This window comes from Pelobates fuscus, chromosome 6 (assembly GCF_036172605.1).
Source record: "Pelobates fuscus isolate aPelFus1 chromosome 6, aPelFus1.pri, whole genome shotgun sequence".
Lineage (NCBI taxonomy): Eukaryota > Metazoa > Chordata > Amphibia > Anura > Pelobatidae > Pelobates > Pelobates fuscus.
Window position 1 is genome coordinate 248,626,356 of NC_086322.1, and position 19,044 is coordinate 248,645,399.

General features: G+C 41.3%; 1 protein-coding gene across 2 annotated transcripts in view; it reads left to right on the top strand.

Annotated features, from left to right (window-relative positions):
• The window catches only part of WNK4 (WNK lysine deficient protein kinase 4), a 353,137-nt gene that overhangs the window by 264,392 nt on the left and 69,701 nt on the right, over positions 1–19,044 (top strand). For both annotated transcript variants that reach the window (XM_063458916.1, XM_063458917.1), the window contains exon 14: positions 1,054–1,179. In XM_063458916.1, coding sequence (XP_063314986.1) covers positions 1,054–1,179 — 126 coding nt within the window. The remainder of the gene's footprint in view (positions 1–1,053; positions 1,180–19,044) is intronic.

Genomic DNA, 19,044 nt, shown 5'->3' on the forward strand with positions numbered 1-19,044 from the left:
GAGTTTAACCTCATTAGTGAAGCCACCATGTTGGCCAGGAAAAAAATAAAAATAAATTGATAATGTATGGTAAGGACAGAACTGGAATAAATGAGAAAGTGTATTGAAGGGATTTAATTGACCGGAAGATGACAAAAGATTTATTGAAACTTCCTTCTCAGTAGTTAGGGAAAACAAGAATAAAGTAAAAATACTGAGAATGACAGGTGTTCCTCTAACAAAGCTGCTCATCGCGGAGTTAATAGAAAATGAGTTATGACATTTAATGTATTGAAGTATTAAAGATTTGAATAACATGTGCAATCAATGTATTAAGCATCACACAACTTCATATTACAGTACAAAAGTCTGCGTACTCTCTGAATATTCTCTTGATGTGTGTATAGATTTTAATGTTGGTCCCCATTTTATGTTCATCATTAAGCACTTCATATTGAGAAAGTGTATGAATATAATGGTAATCTGAAGGAGATTGTGTGTATAAAAACATTTTTAAAAAAACTAAAAACTACCGTATATCTTAATATTTATTTTGAAGAACACATGACATGGAAATGCCATGTGTTCCTAAATATAAATATACAGCAAACACAGACTCAAAGGAATCCATGTTTAAAATTGAATGAGGCAAAAATGTGATTCTTTGTTAAACTAATTTGCATATGCCCACCCAGAATCGTTTGCGGTAGTAACATCACTGCAGATTTGTGATTTTTGTGGGAAAAGCAAATCTGATGGCTTGACTGGTGTGCAGATTTTTGTTTAACATTGTATTGACTAAATATAAATATAAAGATATCAGGTTTTTTTTCTAATTTTTATTAATTATCTTTAAACAGTAACATGCGTTTTTTAGATCCACTTGGTATTCTGTGTTATTCAATATGCAAAAAGATATGCAAAAGTTCCCTGATATGAGTACCTTGGGTAATGTAGACTTCAAAATGGTATTACTTGGTGTAGGCTAACAGAGTGTATGGATCTATTTTCTGTCATTTCTGATATTACAATTTTCCTTGATTTTAAATAAAATATTCATTTTGTGTCTTTAAGATTTGATAGGTACAAGTCCTAGCAAAGGAATGCATTCCCCTGCGTATCTTCACCAGAGCAGTCCTGTGCTAGATAATGACGTCTTCAGTCCCTCAGGTCCTCTATGCATGGAATCTCACCTACCAGGTATTTTCATCTGCATTGTTAATTGCTGAATTTTATTAAAATGAGATCCAATATGAACTAGAAGGTTCCTGAGTGACTTGTTTTTTTCTTGTGCGTCCTAATTCTCTTGATAGGTTTCAGCAGCAAATTGCATTATTTATTATATTATGTATTTCTTTTTTTTTTTTTACACTCTTTGTGTTTTACCTTATTTAAAAATAAATTTCCTTCTCCCAGTTCTTTTCCATTATGCAATGACACTAGCCAAGGAGGTTCCCATTAAAGGGACACTGTAGACACCCAGACCACTTCAGCTCATTTAAGTGGTCTGGGTGTAATGTCCCATGTCACTTAACCCTACAGTGGTAATTAAGACAGCCACTAGAGGGACTTCCGGGTGCTTAGACGACTTTTGGTCATCTAAACCAGTGTTCCCCAACCCAGTCCTCATGGACCAACAGTCCAGGTTTTGTCAGAATCTCTATTGGAATAATACAGGGAAATACATAAATCCTGGACTGTTGGTGGTCCACGATGACTGGGTTGGGGAACTCTGGTCTAAATGACACTGGACGTCCTCACGCTATGCATGAGGACCTCCAGCGTCACCGGAATCCCCATAGGAAAGCATTTAATTACGCTTTCTCAACAGTAAGTCACCCCATGACCTCCTTACCTGTTTAATGTAAAGGAACAATACTCCGTAGTTCCAGGGTATATAGTGAATGTCTGACACACTCCAGCCACATGAGGTCTAGCATTGTCTTGCATTAGGAGGAACCCAGGACCAACCGCACCAGCATATGGTCTCACAAGGGGTCTGAGGATCTCATCTCGGTACCTAATGGAAGTCAGGCTACCTCTGGCGAGCACATGGAGGGCTGTGGGTCCCCACAAAGAAATGCCACCCCACACCATTACTGACCCACTGCCAAACCGGTCATGCTGGAGGATGTTGCAGGCAGCAGAACGTTCTCCACGGCGTCTCCAGACTCTGTCACATCTGTAACATGTGCTCAGTGTGAACCTGCTTTCATCTATGAAGAGCACAGGCCGCCAGTAACGAATTTGCCAATCTTGGTGTTCTCTGGCAAATGCCAAACGTCCGGCACGGTGTTGGGCTGTAAGCACAACCCCCACCTGTGGACGTCGGGCCCTCATACCACCCTCATGGAGTTTCTGACCATTTGAGAAGACACATGCACATTTGTGGCCTGCTGGAGGTCATTTTGCAGGGCTCTGGCAGTGCTCCTCCTGTTCCTCCTTGCACAAAGGCGGAGATAGCGGTCATGCTGCTTGGTTGTTTTCCTCCTACGTCCTCCTCCACGTCTCCTGATGTACTGGCCTGTCTTCTGGTAGCGCCTCCATGCTCTGGACACTATGCTGACAGACACAGCAAACCTTCTTGCCACAGCAAACCTTCTCGCATTGATGTGCCATCCTGGATGAGCTGCACTACCTGAGCCACTTGTGTGGGTTGTAGACTCTGTCTCATGCTACCACTAGCGTGAAAGCACCGTCAGCATTTAAAAGTGACCAAAACATCAGCCAGGAAGCAGAGGAACTGAGAAGTGGTCTGTGGTCACCACCTGCAGAACCACTCCTTTATTGGGGGTGTCTTGCTAATTGCCTATAATTTCCACCTGTTGTCAGGGCCGGTGCAAAGAATTTTGGGTACATAGGCGAAGATGCATTTTTCCTCCCCCCAAAAACATCTGCACCTGTGTGCCTCTTAACCTCCCTTTTGTGTTTCTTATCCCATCTTTAAATATCTGACTCCATTTAGTGTATTTTATCTCCTATTTTTGCCTTTGTGTGTCTCCTATGTCTCCTCTTTGTATGACTCTTACATCCTCCCACATTTTGTGTGTCTTACTCCTCCCAGACCCTTTGTGTGACTCCTTTTCTCCCAGCCCTTTTGTGTCTTTTACTCTTCCCAGCTCCTTTGTGTGTGTCTCTTTCCTTCTCAAGCCCCGCTGTGTGTTTCTTTCACATCCAGCCCCTCTCCCCGTCCCTTAATGGTCCCCTCCCTTCTCGGACCCTTACTGTTCCTCTCCCCTCTCTCCTCCTTTCCCTGTCCCTTAGTGTTCCTCTCCCCTCCCCCTCTGTTGCTTGTCGCTTAGTGTTCCTTTCCCCCCTCCCTCCTTTTCCAGTACCTCAGGATATTTCTCCCCTCCTCACCCACCCCCATAGTGGTCCCCTCCCCTTCCTGGTGTGCCTCCTACCTTTCTTGTAGCGTGGCTGAGCAGAGCGAATCCCGGTACAGTGTGCTTTTCCTGTCAGTCCTGCCAGGTACAGGAAACAGAAGTTCCTGTACCACGGTACACTCCGCTTGGCCACGCTACAGTCAGGGGTGTATAAACACTGACAGTCACACACACTCAATGACAAACACACAGACGTCTCTGACAGCCAGACTCACTTATCTGACACACTCATTCATTGACAGACACTCACACGCACACTGACAGACACACACACACACTGACAGACACACACACACAAACTCACAGACACACATACTCGAACACACACACACTGACAGACACACATACTCACATGCGCACACACACACTGACATACACACTCACACACACACTGACAGACACACTCACTCACACACAAACTCATAGACACACTTACACACACACTGACAGACACACATACTCACATGCGCGCACACACACACTGACACACACTGACAGACACACTCACTCTCACACAAACTCACAGACACACACACTGACAGACACACATACTCACATGCACACACACACTGACACACACACACACACTCACTCACACACACACACACACACACTGACAGACACACACAAACTCACAGACACACATACACACTGACATACACACTCACACTCACATGCACACACACAGTAATTAATAATCTAAATTAAATTTAAATTTCCCACCCAGCCTCCCTACCTGGAGTGCTGGCGTGGGTCTCTCATTGGTGGTCCAGTGGGGCTGCTGGAAGGCGTGCGGCTGAAGTGGATTAGGAGGCGGCGAGGTAGCTCTGATCTCTCTGACCGGCTCCCTCGCAGGCTGTTTTCTGATATTCCGTCATAGTCCGGCTCCCGCGGCATCAGCAAAAGGCGCGCGAGGGAGCCGGTCAGAGAGATCAGAGCTCCCTCGCCGCCTCCTAATCCACTTCAGCCGCACGCCGCGCCGGGGATCCAGGAGGTGACCAGGCAGGAGAGAGCACTTCCCTCCTGCTGGTCACTTAAATTTTGCGCCCCCAGAGCCGGTGCGCCCTAAGGCGGCCGCATGTGCCGCCTTATGGACGCGCCGGCCCTGACAACAGCATGTGAAATTGATTGTCACTCAGTGTTGCTACCTAAGTGGACAGTTTGATTTCACAGAAGTGTGATTGACTTGGAGTTACATTATGTTGTTTAAGTGTTCCCTTTATTTTTTGAGCAGTGTATCATGTGTACATGATATTTTAGCCTAATTCCATAGACATAATATGAGGGGATGCACCATTATTAAATGCAAGTAAAAAACTGGTGGTATGGAGGGAATGACATTGCATTTAGAAACATGAATGGTTACCTATTGATCTTTTATTATATGATCACAAACTTGGAAACCAACTGGGGCAGCATCTGGTGATGGAGAGAAAAGATTAAATAGTGCATTTGTGTCTCCTGTTATATTATTTTCCATGCTTGTGCCAACTGATGGAAAGGGTAATAATACAATGGGCATTCTGTAGGCCCCATTACATTTTTTTTTAATTAACATTGGACAAAGATTGGTTGATAGCAGTTTAGGCTATACAATCCCATCATGTAAAAAAAACATTATTGTGAGCAATCATCTACATTGCTTTTCCCATTTTAAGTGTTTGAAAATATATATATATAACATTCTTAGTCATCAAATAAAGTGTAAAACTGTTTCTTTTATCACTGCATTCCCACTTTCCAAATATGTACAAAGTGAATTGCATGCTGGCCATATTCTTTTCCTTATTTCATCCCCCAGCACACACGCTGCACTCATACGCTCACACGCTGCACTCATACGCTCACACGCTGCACTCATACGCTCACACGCTGCACTCATACGCTCACACGCTGCACTCATACGCTCACACGCTGCACTCATACACACACGCTGCACTCATACACAGACGCTGCACTCATACACACACGCTGCACTCATACACACACGCTGCACTCATACACTCACACTGCATTCATACATACACACTGCATTCATTATACACACACTGTAAATAAATATTCAATTCATATATTTTTTTTAGGATCTAATTTTATTTAGAAATTTACCAGTAGCTGATGCATTTCCCACCCTAGTCTTATACTCGAGTCAATAAGTTTTCCTAGTTTTTTGGGGTAAAATTAGGGGCCTCGGCTTATATTCGGGTCGGCTTATACTCGAGTATATACGGTAATCTAAAAAGGAATTTACAAATAGATGGAATATTTGGTTATAGATTTAACTATACATTAGCACTTAACATTCTAATTTACACTAAGAGTCTCTGACACACAAAGTAAAAGAATATTAAAATTTAGGAGAAAAAATGGCCTTTTATAATATATATTGGAAAAAGATTTTACTTTTTCTCACTAATAAAGGGAGATAGAGAAAGGGAGTCTAACTCCTTTTCTACTTTTTTTTTCTTCTCTCTTTACCGATCTCCTTCTCCCACCATGGTTTTCTATCCTCGAATTATTGAATTATACTAGGCTGACGGTCTGTAAAATAATTGAAACAACGAAGAATTACTTTATATATATATATGGGATCTTTTCCCTTTTTGCTGTTTATTTGTATTCTTTTATAAATATTTATTTGCGATAATAAGACACCCCAGTCCCATGGTTTGGATTCATGATGTACTAGAAGGTCTTTTTTTTCCTGCCCCTATGTGCTCTTTATGTTTTTTTGTTGTTTGTCATAGGGGGGTTAATGTTGAACAGTGTGTTTCTTTCTCACATGTATATTATATGTTATATTGTGTTTATTGTAAAGGGAAGATGCCATGTGGAATAGAAAGGGAGCTTGCAACTAAACCGACTGACAATCAAATATGGTCAAATGGATAACACTAAATGTTCAGGGGGTTAAATACTATTTTTAAAAGAACTATCTTGTATAAAACTTTAAATAAAGAGCACATAGATATTGGTTTAATTCAAGAATCTCACTGGTCCAAAGTAATATAAAAAAAATCTAGTATTGGGGGGGGCGGAGCCTGGCACTGAACCGGACCGGACGCCATTTTTCCCAGCTCCGTGAATTCTAAAATCAATCTAAGTCTAATCTTAGCGCCTATCTACCATCCGACCCTGCCAACAACAGATACTGCCGGGGGACACCCCACAGAATCCCCTGATGCCCTTCCAATACTCCCCGAAACACCTTAAGGCGAAACGCAAGACCGGGGCCTACTGCAGGCCCACAGACCGCGGCCTCGAGTACCTCTGGAGCGGGAATCTTGCGGGAGACGCAGCGGAGTGGTGGTCGCCGCATACAGCACCTGCCTATACATCCATGGGGCGCAGGAACCAGAAACCTACACCAGGTAATGCTCCAGAACAGAGGGATATCGGAGCTATGCTCCAGCGGCACACTCCAGCCAAGATGGCGGCCGCCGAAAATCACACTCCAGCAGGGGCTCCCCACACAGCTGCACCTCTCACACCTCAGACTCAGAGCCCACCGGAGGATATGCAGCAACAGCCCACAACCTCAGCAGGTACTACTGAGCCTGCAACCAAACAGGACCTCCAAATCCTATACACAATGCTGCAGGATATTCAAAGCCTCCTCACTACTGAACTGCCCATTCTAAAAACATCTATACAACAACTGACAGGCAGAATAGAGACAACTGAAGCAGGTATTAAAGAGCTACGCCAAGACACCTCTACCATGCAAGCATCTATACTCCACCTACAAGCAGCCCAACAGGCGCTCTCACTACAAGTAGCGGAGCAGGAAGACAGATACCGCCGCAACCACGTAAAGATAAGGGGCATACCGGCCACCGTCTCCCAGGAGGAACTACCACATTATGTGAGAAGGCTGCTGGCTTCGGTGCTGCCACCCGCTACCGCGAAAAAAATCACCATTGCTGGGCTATACCGCCTACCGACGCCCACCACAACCACTTCTACAACGCCCAGCGACGTCATACTCCGCTGCGCACTGCCACAGGATAAGGGGCAAATAATGACAGCGGTAAGGAATAAGACCCCACCTGCATTTGAGGACGCGCAATTGTCCTTCTACCAGGACTTATCCAAAGCCACACTTCAATGGCGAAAATCCATGAACCCGGTCACCACCCAACTGCGGGCAGCAGGAGTATCCTACAGGTGGGGAACGCCACGAACCCTCCTCGTCTCACACAAAGGGACCGTCCAAAAACTGAGCACTGGGACTGATATACCTGCATTCCTCGCAACACTGGACATACCGAATGCGACGACAGCCCCAGCGGGATTAAACCACGCCCACGGATGGGACCCATCCAGTGTGGTACCATTTGTGCCAAGGACTGCAGCCGACCATCCGCCTGACACCTGACTGGCAGGGAAGCCACCGGCTCCAACCCAAACCCATTGGAGAGACTTACTGATCCAGCAGCCTTAGACTGCAAAGTTGTTAAGTTGTAAAATTTAGATTTTGGTTCACAGTTACTGCCTTTTTTTTTTTATTTTTCCGTTTATTAACGTAGACTCACTCATACGAGGACACAAACACCGACCTGGGTCCCCTAGGAATAGAGAGACCAGGCTCACTACATCATGACCAGGCACCCTCGAAACAGTACCACATAAGGCCCTAGTCCGGTTCCATAAAGCCACGTATAACTCACCAATGCACCGCAAACACCCCCCCCCCGCTACCCCCTTGGTTAGGGGTAACACCTCCACCGCACGGCTAAGCCATGCACGAAGGTAGCCATAGGTAGTCACCCCCGCCACAACGGAGAGCAGCACACACAATATAGGCACCAAAGTGCAGGAAACCACACAATTTAACCCTAGACCTGTGCATGTTTCTAAACTTGCTCACACATAAGCGAACACGACCGACTTGTAAACCCCTACATTGCCTTAGGAACATGCACCTCATGAACCACCCTCCCGGGGCTTGAACAGACAACACCAATATACCATGTACCATACTCGCTAATAGCCCACTAGGGATCCACCCATGATAAACCTAAACAAAAATGTGCATAATCACAATCACTATATATGTGTAACACGTACGATATCACACTGTTTATATTGCTAAAAATGTCAATTATACATCTCTGTAATGCAATGCACAACAAAAATAAAGAATTACAAAAAAAAAATCTAGTATTAAGGGATATTTAACGGCAGTGGAATCTTATCTATCTCAAAAAAAAAAAAAAAAAGCGGACCAGTAGTTTTTATTTCGGAAAAACTGAATTATGAAGAAATAATGATAGACATAGACCAAGAAGCGAGATTTATTATTCTTGTATGTCGGCTTAACGGAAACGTATACACGATTGTAAATTTGTATGCCCCAATTAAATCCTCACAAAATTTTCTAATGAAAATGTAAAATAGATTAGAGACAGTAGAACAAGGTAAACTGATAATGGCAGGAGATTTCAAATTATATTAGATGTAGATGCGGACAAAAGGCTTCCCAAAGATGCTAGATGCTCCATGGAAATACAGTATATACTTGTGTATAAGTCGATCTCGTGTATAAGTCGAGTGCAGTTTTGTGACCAACAATTGTGAAATATCCTATGCCTCGTGGATAAGTCGAGGGTCTTGGGGCTATGAAATTCTGTGATTTTTATAATTATATACACACACACTCATACAAACACACACTCTGCATTATATACACACACACTCATAGAAACACACACTCTGCATTATATACACACACTGTGTATAAAATGCAGAGTGTGTGTATGTGTGAATGCACAGTGTGGGTGTGTGTAGTATGTGTGTGTGAACTGGGTGGGGGAGGGCATTTATATTATTTTAAATTTTTTGTTTTAATATTTATTTATTTTTATTTTAATATTAATTTTTTTTATTTTAATATTATTTTTTTATTTAATATTTTTTTGTCCCCCCTCCCTGCTTGTTGGTCAGGGAGGGGGGCTATCTTAATCCCTGGTGGTCCAGTGGCATGGGCTGTGCAGGGGGGGACCCGGGAGGAAGCGTTTACTTACCTTTCCTGCAGCTCCAGTCAGCTCCGTGCAGCTCCCCTGTCAGCTCCCAGTGTAAGTCTCGCGGTAACCCATGGCAACGCTCTGACGGCTGCAGGTCTCATGAGACGTACACTGGGAGCTGACAGGGGAGCTGCACGGAGCTGACATGAGCTGCAGCAAAGGTAAGTAAGCGCTTCCTGCTGGCCCCCAACAGGACCCCCGGTCTCATTACAATGTAAGTTGCCATAGTACAGACAGTGACTCGAGTATAAGTCGAGTGGGGCTTTTTCAGCACAAAAAATGACTTTTGGAGAGCCTTTTGCCAGAATGAATAGGACTACACATATTTGTCCCAGATTTATTTCTCATATTCGAGATTGGACATGTTCCTAGGCGAAGCTCATTTTATGAGAGAGATAGAGAAGATATATATATTGGATATAACATGGTCCGATCATAATGCGGTTATTATGATATCTGATGTGAAAAAGAATAGAACCCATGTATGGATTGGAGATTAAATAATGCTATATTTGTAAGAGATTCAAATGTTACATATCTAAGGGAAATTACCAAACAATTTTTTAAAGAAAATGATTCTGATTAAATTCAGCCAGTAAATATTAAGTGTGCATACAAAAGGCTACTTAATAATGCTGAGGTCTAGAGATAGAAGAGAAGGCGAACTTCCGTTCCCAGAATTATTACTAGAATTTGAACAATTGTCAAGAACAAATAAACACGTTCCATCAGCTTTAACTACCAAGAAGTTAGTAGAAATCAAACATAAGATACATTTTTACCAGGAAAAAAAAAAATTAAGAGAATTTTAAAAGACTAAATCAAACTTGGTACTATAAAAATAATAAAGCAGCCAACTCCTCACTAGTAAATTAAAAAAAAAAATAGCAACGAAAAGAATCTATAAAATAAAAGAGAATAATATAAATAATTTAAAACCACAAGATATTGGCGCTGAATTTGCCGTTATTATAGTAAGCTCTATAATATTCCATTAACTTCGAAAAAATACTTATAGAATATCAAACTTCCCACCGTCTCTAAGGTCCAGTTGTATTCTTTAAACCACACACAAACAAGTATATCCCAAAGTGTGAGTCTGCTCAAACACCAGTGAGGTATCCCCTACACCTTCACAAATACAGTAATATAGTACAACAAATAGGTGGAGCAGTGAATAACAAATATTGTTAATACTTCCCTCTCTTCAATATTACAGCCAAAGAAAAACTGAAACAGAAACCGAGGGAGATACAATAGTGTAAATCTGCTCAAACCAAAGTGTATCACTATATCTTAAAATGGCACTCTCACAAAAATAGAGCCATAAAATAACCTGGCTCTAGTCTGGATTGCAGTAGGATCCTTAAGGGAGATCCAAATCCCACTCCAGTGGATAAAAAAGATGATGCAGGAACGATAACTGCTTCTAAATTAATAAATTTATTCCAGAAATAAAAGAAAAGCATAAAACAAAGTCCATATAGTCACCAAGACGCGTTTCGCCGAATAGGCTTCTTCAGTTGATGAGTATTCAATATAAAAAGTCTCTTTTCTCCTTTTATGTACTTGATTCTGGCGCCTTTTTTGTCCGTGGACCGCATAACATCAACTTCCGGTTTCGTCTGTGGAACGCATCGCTTCCGGCTTGGCGTTCATTTCCTATGTTCCGGTCATGTGATCGGATGGCATGGTGTTTGTGGAACGCACGTGCGTCTCACCTCTCCCCACATCCGCCTCTCTCTCAAAAAAAACGGCGGACGTGACGACCGTGGAACGCACCTGCGTTCCACCCACGGGAATTTAAAGGAACATGTGCCTTAAACAAGAAATTCATTCTTAATAGGAGCAGACTTTCATAAAAATGCATTAATCACTTATAATAAAAGAAAAGACATAATAAACTCTCATCTTATAAATATATAAGATGGTATAAAATCATACAGAGAGATCAATAGTAGAACAACATCTTAATATGTGCAAGTGATGATAAAAGATAAAAAAGAGGATTTATAAGAGTAGAAGATGAATAAATGAATAAAATACCAATCTATAATACTGTGAAAATATACAAAAGCTTATTAGCATTATAGGAAACTCGTATGTGCCACATGTATAATAAAAGATTTCATAAGAAATAAATAATTAATACATAAAATATATTAAAAAGTTATAAAAAGTGGCATAGTTCAAAATCTTGATTCCAACCGTTTGGAATAAGAGTATTAAAATTATATATACATCTCATTTCTTCTTCACCAATCCTTTTATTAAAATCTCCTCCCCTCCAATTTTTTGCGACTGATTTAATTGCACAAAACATAAAATTCTTTGGATTGCTGTTGTGACATTTTTTGTAATGTTGTGAGACACTGTGTGTCTCTAAACCTTTTTTTATATTTCGTATGTGTTCAGCAATTCTAATGTGTAGACACCTAATGGTTCGTCCAACATAAATTAAATTACAGGGACATTTTAAAACATAAATCACATTTTTTGAGAAACAGGTTAACTGATCTTTAATGATGAATTATTTTTTATCTTTATATGAGAATGAAGTGATATGTCTTTTTATACTATTAGTTTCCCTACAAGCAAGACAGGATCCACACCCATAAAACCCTTTATTTTTATTTAAAACATTTGTTGAAGGTTGTGCTCTAAAACTACTTTTCACTAAAAACTGTTTTAAATTCTTACATCCACGATAGACAATTTTCGGTCGGTTGGGTAAAATTTGGCTTAATACTGGATCTTCTTTTAAAATTGGCCAGTATTTAGTAACGATTTTATTAATTTTATGATTATTACCACTATGATTGCATATGAAAGGCATATTCAATATATGTCTATCAGCAGCTTTCTTATGTGGCTTTTTATAACGTATAAGGTCTTTTCTATCAATCTTTTTAACTTCTTTTCAAATATTTTTATTAAAGTTTTACATATTTGTATAACAACAAGAATATAAACATTGTATTGGGGGTAGGAAGGGAAACTTGGAAATGGAAAAGAGTAACCATCCAGTATTACAATAGGCATGACAGTGTATATGGCAAAAAATAAAAAAAAAACATGTTCTGTAATGTTCCAGTCTCATATCCCTTATCTAAGAATTGCTCTTTAATTTTACCTACTTGTGAAATATAGTTGGTTTCTTGTGTACAGTTCCTATGTACTCGTAGAAACTGACTTTTTGGTAAATTTTTAAGCCATGGTGGATAATGGCAACTACTCATTTCGATGTAACTGTTGGCATCAACATCTTTAAAATGGTTCCTAGTGTTAATGGTAGAATTTGAAATGAAAACCTCTAAATCTAAAGAATTAATATTGTGTGTACTATATGTGGAAGTTAAAAGGATCCCCCAACTATTGACATTTAAATCGTTTAAAAATAGATTGAGGCTTTCCTCTCCTCCTTTCCAAATTAAAAATATGTCATCGATATATCGATGGTAGGACACCAAATTCGTAGCAGCAGGATGTGAATACACTATTTTATCCTCCCAGTATGCCATGAAAAGATTGGCATAACTGGGAGCGAATTTGGTGCCCATAGCTGTGCCAGTAATTTGCATAAAAAATGAGTCTTTAAACCAGAAAAAAATATTTTCTAAAATGAGTATGTTGATGCCAACAGTTACATCGAAATGAGTAGTTGCCATTATCCACCATGGCTTAAAAATGTACCAAAAAGTCAGTTTCTACGAGTACATAGGAACTGTACACAAGAAACCGACTATATTTCACAAGTAGGTAAAATTAAAGAGCAATTCTTAGATAAGGGATATGAGACTGGAACATTACAGAACTGCATTGAAGAAGTTAAAAAGATTGATAGAAAAGACCTTATACGTTATAAAAAGCCACATAAGAAAGCTGCTGATAGACATATATTGAATATGCCTTTCATATGCAATCATAGTGGTAATAATCATAAAATTAATAAAATCGTTACTAAATACTGGCCAATTTTAAAAGAAGATCCAGTATTAAGCCAAATTTTACCCAACCGACCGAAAATTGTCTATCGTGGATGTAAGAATTTAAAACAGTTTTTAGTGAAAAGTAGTTTTAGAGCACAACCTTCAACAAATTTTTTAAATAAAAATAAAGGGTTTTATGGGTGTGGATCCTGTCTTGCTTGTAGGGAAACTAATAGTATAAAAAGACATATCACTTCATTCTCATATAAAGATAAAAAATAATTCATCATTAAAGATCAGTTAACCTGTTTCTCAAAAAATGTGATTTATGTTTTAAAATGTCCCTGTAATTTAATTTATGTTGGACGAACCATTAGGTGTCTACACATTAGAATTGCTGAACACATACGAAATATAAAAAAAGGTTTAGAGACACACAGTGTCTCACAACATTACAAAAAATGTCACAACAGCAATCCAAAGAATTTTATGTTTTGTGCAATTAAATCAGTCCCAAAAAATTGGAGGGGAGGAGATTTTAATAAAAGGATTGGTGAAGAAGAAATGAGATGTATATATAATTTTAATACTCTTATTCCAAACGGTTTGAATCAAGATTTTGAACTATGCCACTTTTTATAACTTTTTAATATATTTTATGTATTAATTATTTATTTCTTATGAAATCTTTTATTATACATGTGGCACATAAGAGTTCCCTATAATGCTAATAAGCTTTTGTATATTTTCACAGTATTATAGATTGGTATTGTATTCATTTATTCATCTTCTACTCTTATAAATCCTCTTTTTTATCTTTTATCATCACTTGCACATATTAAGATGTTGTTCTACTATTGATCTCTCTGTATGATTTTATATCATCTTATATATTTATAAGATGAGAGTTTATTATGTATTTTCTTTTATTATAAGTGATTAATGCATTTTTATGAAAGTCAGCTCCTATTAAGAATGAATTTCTTGTTTAAGGCACATGTTCCTTTAAATTCCCGTGGGTGGAACGCAGGTGCGTTCCACGGTCGTCACGTCCGCCGTTTTTTTTGAGAGAGAGGCGGATGTGGGGAGAGGTGAGACGCACGTGCGTTCCACAAACACCATGCCATCCGATCACATGACCGGAACATAGGAAATGAACGCCAAGCCGGAAGCGATGCGTTCCACAGACGAAACCGGAAGTTGATGTTATGCGGTCCACGGACAAAAACGGCGCCAGAATCAAGTACATAAAAGGAGAAAAGAGACTTTTTATATTGAATACTCATCAACTGAAGAAGCCTATTCGTCGAAACGCGTCTTGGTGACTATATGGACTTTGTTTTATGCTTTTCTTTTATTTCTGGAATAAATGTATTAATTTAGAAGCAGTTATCGTTCCTGCATCATCTTTTTTATCCACTGGAGTGGGATTTGGATCTCCCTTAAGGATCCTACTGCAATCCAGACTAGAGCCAGGTTATTTTATGGCTCTATTTTTGTGAGTGTGCCATTTTAGGATATAGTGATACACTTTGGTTTTATCAGATTTACACTATTGTATCTCCCTCTGTTTCTGTTTCAGTTTTTCTTTGGCTGTAATATTGAAGAGAGGGAAGTATTTACAATATTTGTTATTGTCAGGATCGGGACAGGGATCCAACATGCAGAGTACAAACAGTAGCCAGATACGTATACCGGACCTTAGAATGGCCGGACTAACGTAAGTAGTACAGTATAGAATAGTCAAAGACAAGCCGAGGTCGAGGGTAACAGAAGACAGGTAAGCGAGAGACAAGCCGAATCAAGGGTAACAGAGATAAGCAGAGTAAGGTAAACAAGCCGGGTCAAAACCAAAAGGGATAATAGAATACACAAGCACTGAGTGACTAGAACAAGCTAGAACCACGACAGGGCAATGAGCTAATGAAAGAAGCTCTGTTAAATACCCTGTTCAGAGCAGTAACCACGCCTCCGAGGCGTCCTGATTGGTCCTGCAGCAATTGACTGACAGGTCGTTCCGGGGGAGTGTCCTGATGACTACTTCCTGCCTAGATGCTGTAAAAGGCAGTCACTCCCTCGCGGCCGGCCTAGCATGACCGGATAGACCGCGGGGAAGGGAGCCATCAGACCGTCTGCATGGAGGAACAGCTAAGTCTCTACCTCTTTCGGAGGTAGAGACCACAGGTACCCTGACAGTACCCCCCCTCTCAGATACGCCCACCGGGCGGAATGAACCGGGACGAGATGGGAAGCGAGAGTGATACGCCCTGCGGAGACGGGGAGCATGAACATCCTCCTGAGGTACCCAACTCCTCTCCTCAGGACCATATCCCTTCCAATCAACCAGATATTGTACTCTCCCCCGGGAGATTCGAGAATCAATAATAGAGTTAACCTCATACTCCTCCTGACCCTCCACCTGAACGGAGCGAGGAGGGGCTATTGTGGAGGAAAATCTGTTACATATGAGTGGTTTCAGCAATGAAACGTGAAACGAGTTCGGGATGCGTAAGGTATTAGGAAGAGCTAAACGATACGCAACTGGATTGATACGGGTCAGCACCCTGTAGGGTCCAATATAACGAGGAGCGAACTTCATGGAGGGCACTTTTAAACGGATGTTCCTCGTGCTCAGCCATACCCTATCACCAGGAACAAAGACCGGAGCCGCCCTTCTACGTTTATCAGCGTGTTTCTTGACCAACATAGAGTTGTGCACAAGGATTTGTCGAGTTTGATCCCACAACTTCCTCAAATTGGCAACATGAACATCAACCGACGGTACCCCCTGGGAAGGAGAATCCGAAGGAAGAATAGACGGATGAAAACCATAATTCATGAAGAAGGGGCTTGAATGAGTAGAATCGCAAACGAGATTGTTGTGTGCAAACTCCGCCCAAGGAATCAAACCGACCCAATCATCCTGGTGTTCAGAAACAAAGCATCGTAAATATTGTTCAATTTTCTGGTTGGTACGTTCAGCAGCTCCGTTAGACTGAGGATGATAGGCAGAAGAAAAGTTTAATTTAATACCAAGTTGAGAGCAGAAGGACCTCCAAAAGCGGGAAACAAATTGGGAGCCTCTGTCCGATACAATTTGAGAGGGTATCCCATGTAGGCGAAAAATCTCCTTAGCGAATATCTCTGCCAATTCGGGAGAAGACGGGAGTTTAGGCAGGGGAATGAAGTGTGCCATCTTAGTAAACCTGTCAACCACGGTGAGGATAACAGTCTGTCTTTTAGAGATAGGTAGATCGACAATAAAGTCCATGGCCAAACAGGACCATGGTCTTTCTGGAACCTCCAAGGGTTGCAGGAATCCACATGGAAGCGTATGGGGTTGTTTGGTTTTAGTACAAACTTCACATGCAGCGATGAACTCCTCAATATCCCTCCGTAAAGCAGGCCACCAGAAGTCCTTAGAGATCAACGCGTAAGTCTTGCGAATACCAGGATGTCCCGCCATCTTGCTATTATGTAAACACTGTAAAAGTTCCAGTTGAAGAGCAGGAGGAACGAAATGACGGTCCGCAGGAGTCTGTTTAGGTGCTAGATGTTGCAACTTAATGATCTCGGCCAATAATGGAGAATGAATCCTGAGATTCGTATTAGCAATGATATTGCATTTCGGAACTATAGAAGAAAGAACTGGTTCAGGTACAGTAGAAGGTTCATATTGGCGAGATAATGCATCGGCTTTAGAGTTTTTAGAACCAGGTCTGTAAGTCAGTACATAATTGAAGTGAGTCAGGAATAAGGACCAACGAGCTTGTCTAGAGGATAAGCGCTTAGCCTCCCCAATATAGGACAAGTTTTTGTGGTCCGTCAAAATCGTAATAGGGTGTAGGGTCCCCTCCAACAAATGTCTCCACTCCTTTAAGGCTTTAATGACTGCTAACAGTTCCCTTTCCCCGATGTCATATCTGCTCTCAGGCCCAGAAAATTTCTTAGAGAAGAAACCACAAGGGTGTAACGGTTTATCCACCCCTAACCTTTGAGACAGAACAGCCCCAACTGCTGTCTCAGAGGCATCGACCTCGAGCAAGAAAGGCAGAGTCGTATCAGGATGGACTAGAATGGGAGCCGAGGCAAAAAGTTCCTTGAGAGTCTTGAAAGCACCCAGAGCCTCCTTAGACCAGAACTTAGTATCAGCCCCTTGTTTGGTCATATTGGTAATAGGCGCAATGATAGAGGAGTATCCTTTAATGAAGCGCCTATAGTAGTTGGAAAAACCAATAAACCTTTGGATAGCCTTGAGTCCTTTGGGCAAGGGCCAGTCTAAAATAGATTGAAGTTTTACAGGATCCATTTTAAAACCTTCCCCAGAAATCACGTATCCAAGAAAGTCTACCTGAGACTGATCAAAACTGCACTTCTCCAATTTGCAATATAGACCATGTTGCAGCAGCTTGTGTAATACCTTTCTGACCTGTCTATGGTGAGTCTCAATCTCCTTAGAGTGTATTAGTATGTCGTCCAGGTAAACGATAACACAATCATGCTGAAACTCCCTAAGTACCTCATTAATCAAATCTTGAAATACTGCAGGAGCATTGCATAGTCCAAATGGCATCACAGTGTATTCGTAATGGCCATACCGGGTATTGAATGCCGTCATCCACTCGTGACCTTGCTGGATTCTCGCCAAATTGTAAGCCCCTCTGAGATCTAACTTGGTGAAGATTTTGGAGCCCTTAAGACGATCAAATAACTCGGTAATCAGTGGGATAGGATAGGCATTTCTGACAGTTATTTTATTCAAGCCTCGGTAATCGATACAAGGTCTCAGCGTGCCATCCTTCTTCTTAATGAAAAAGAACCCAGCCCCGGCCGGAGAAGAAGACCTCCTGATGAATCCCTTTTCTAAATTCTCCCGAATATACTCCTCTAGAACCGAGTTTTCCTGAACAGACAAAGGATATACATGGCCCCTCGGAGGCATAGTGCCGGGTAGAAGCTTAATCTTACAGTCAAATGACCTGTGTGGAGGCAAAGAATCGGCATTCTTCTTGTCAAACACTGCCCTTAAGTCTAGGTAAAGGTCTGGTATTTGTCTTTCTGTGGACTGAGTAGGATTCTCCGGTATGTTAATATTAGCTAATGGAGAAACCTTGCACAAACACCGATCCTGGCAGCCCTGGCCCCACGAGAGTATCTCTCCTAACTCCCAATCGATAATAGGGTTATGTTTTTTCAACCATGGGTACCCCAGAACTATGGGAACGGAAGGAGACGAAATGAGCAGAAGAGATAAATTCTCCATGTGTAGGATACCAACATTTAAATTAATGGGTATGGTCTCACGAAAGATAACAGGGTCTAGTAGTGGTCTACCATCTATGGCCTCAACGGCCAAAGGTGTCTCCCTTAGCTGGGATGGGAAATTGTTCTTACTAGCAAAGGCTTGGTCGATAAAATTCTCAGCAGCACCGGAATCTATCAATGCCATAGCCCTTACTACTTCCTTCCCCCAAGTTAAGGAAACTGGTAGCAGAAGCCTGTGATCTTTATAATCAGGAGTAGAGGACAAAATAGAAACACCCAAGGCCTGTCCTCTAGAGAGACTTAGGTGCGAGCGTTTCCCGGGCGGTTAGAACAGTTCGAGAGTAAATGACCCTTGGCTCCACAATACATACACAAACCCTCTCTTCTCCTGTGCTGTCTTTCCTCCTCAGAGAGGCGGGTATACCCTATCTGCATAGGTTCAGTAAGCAAAGATATCGT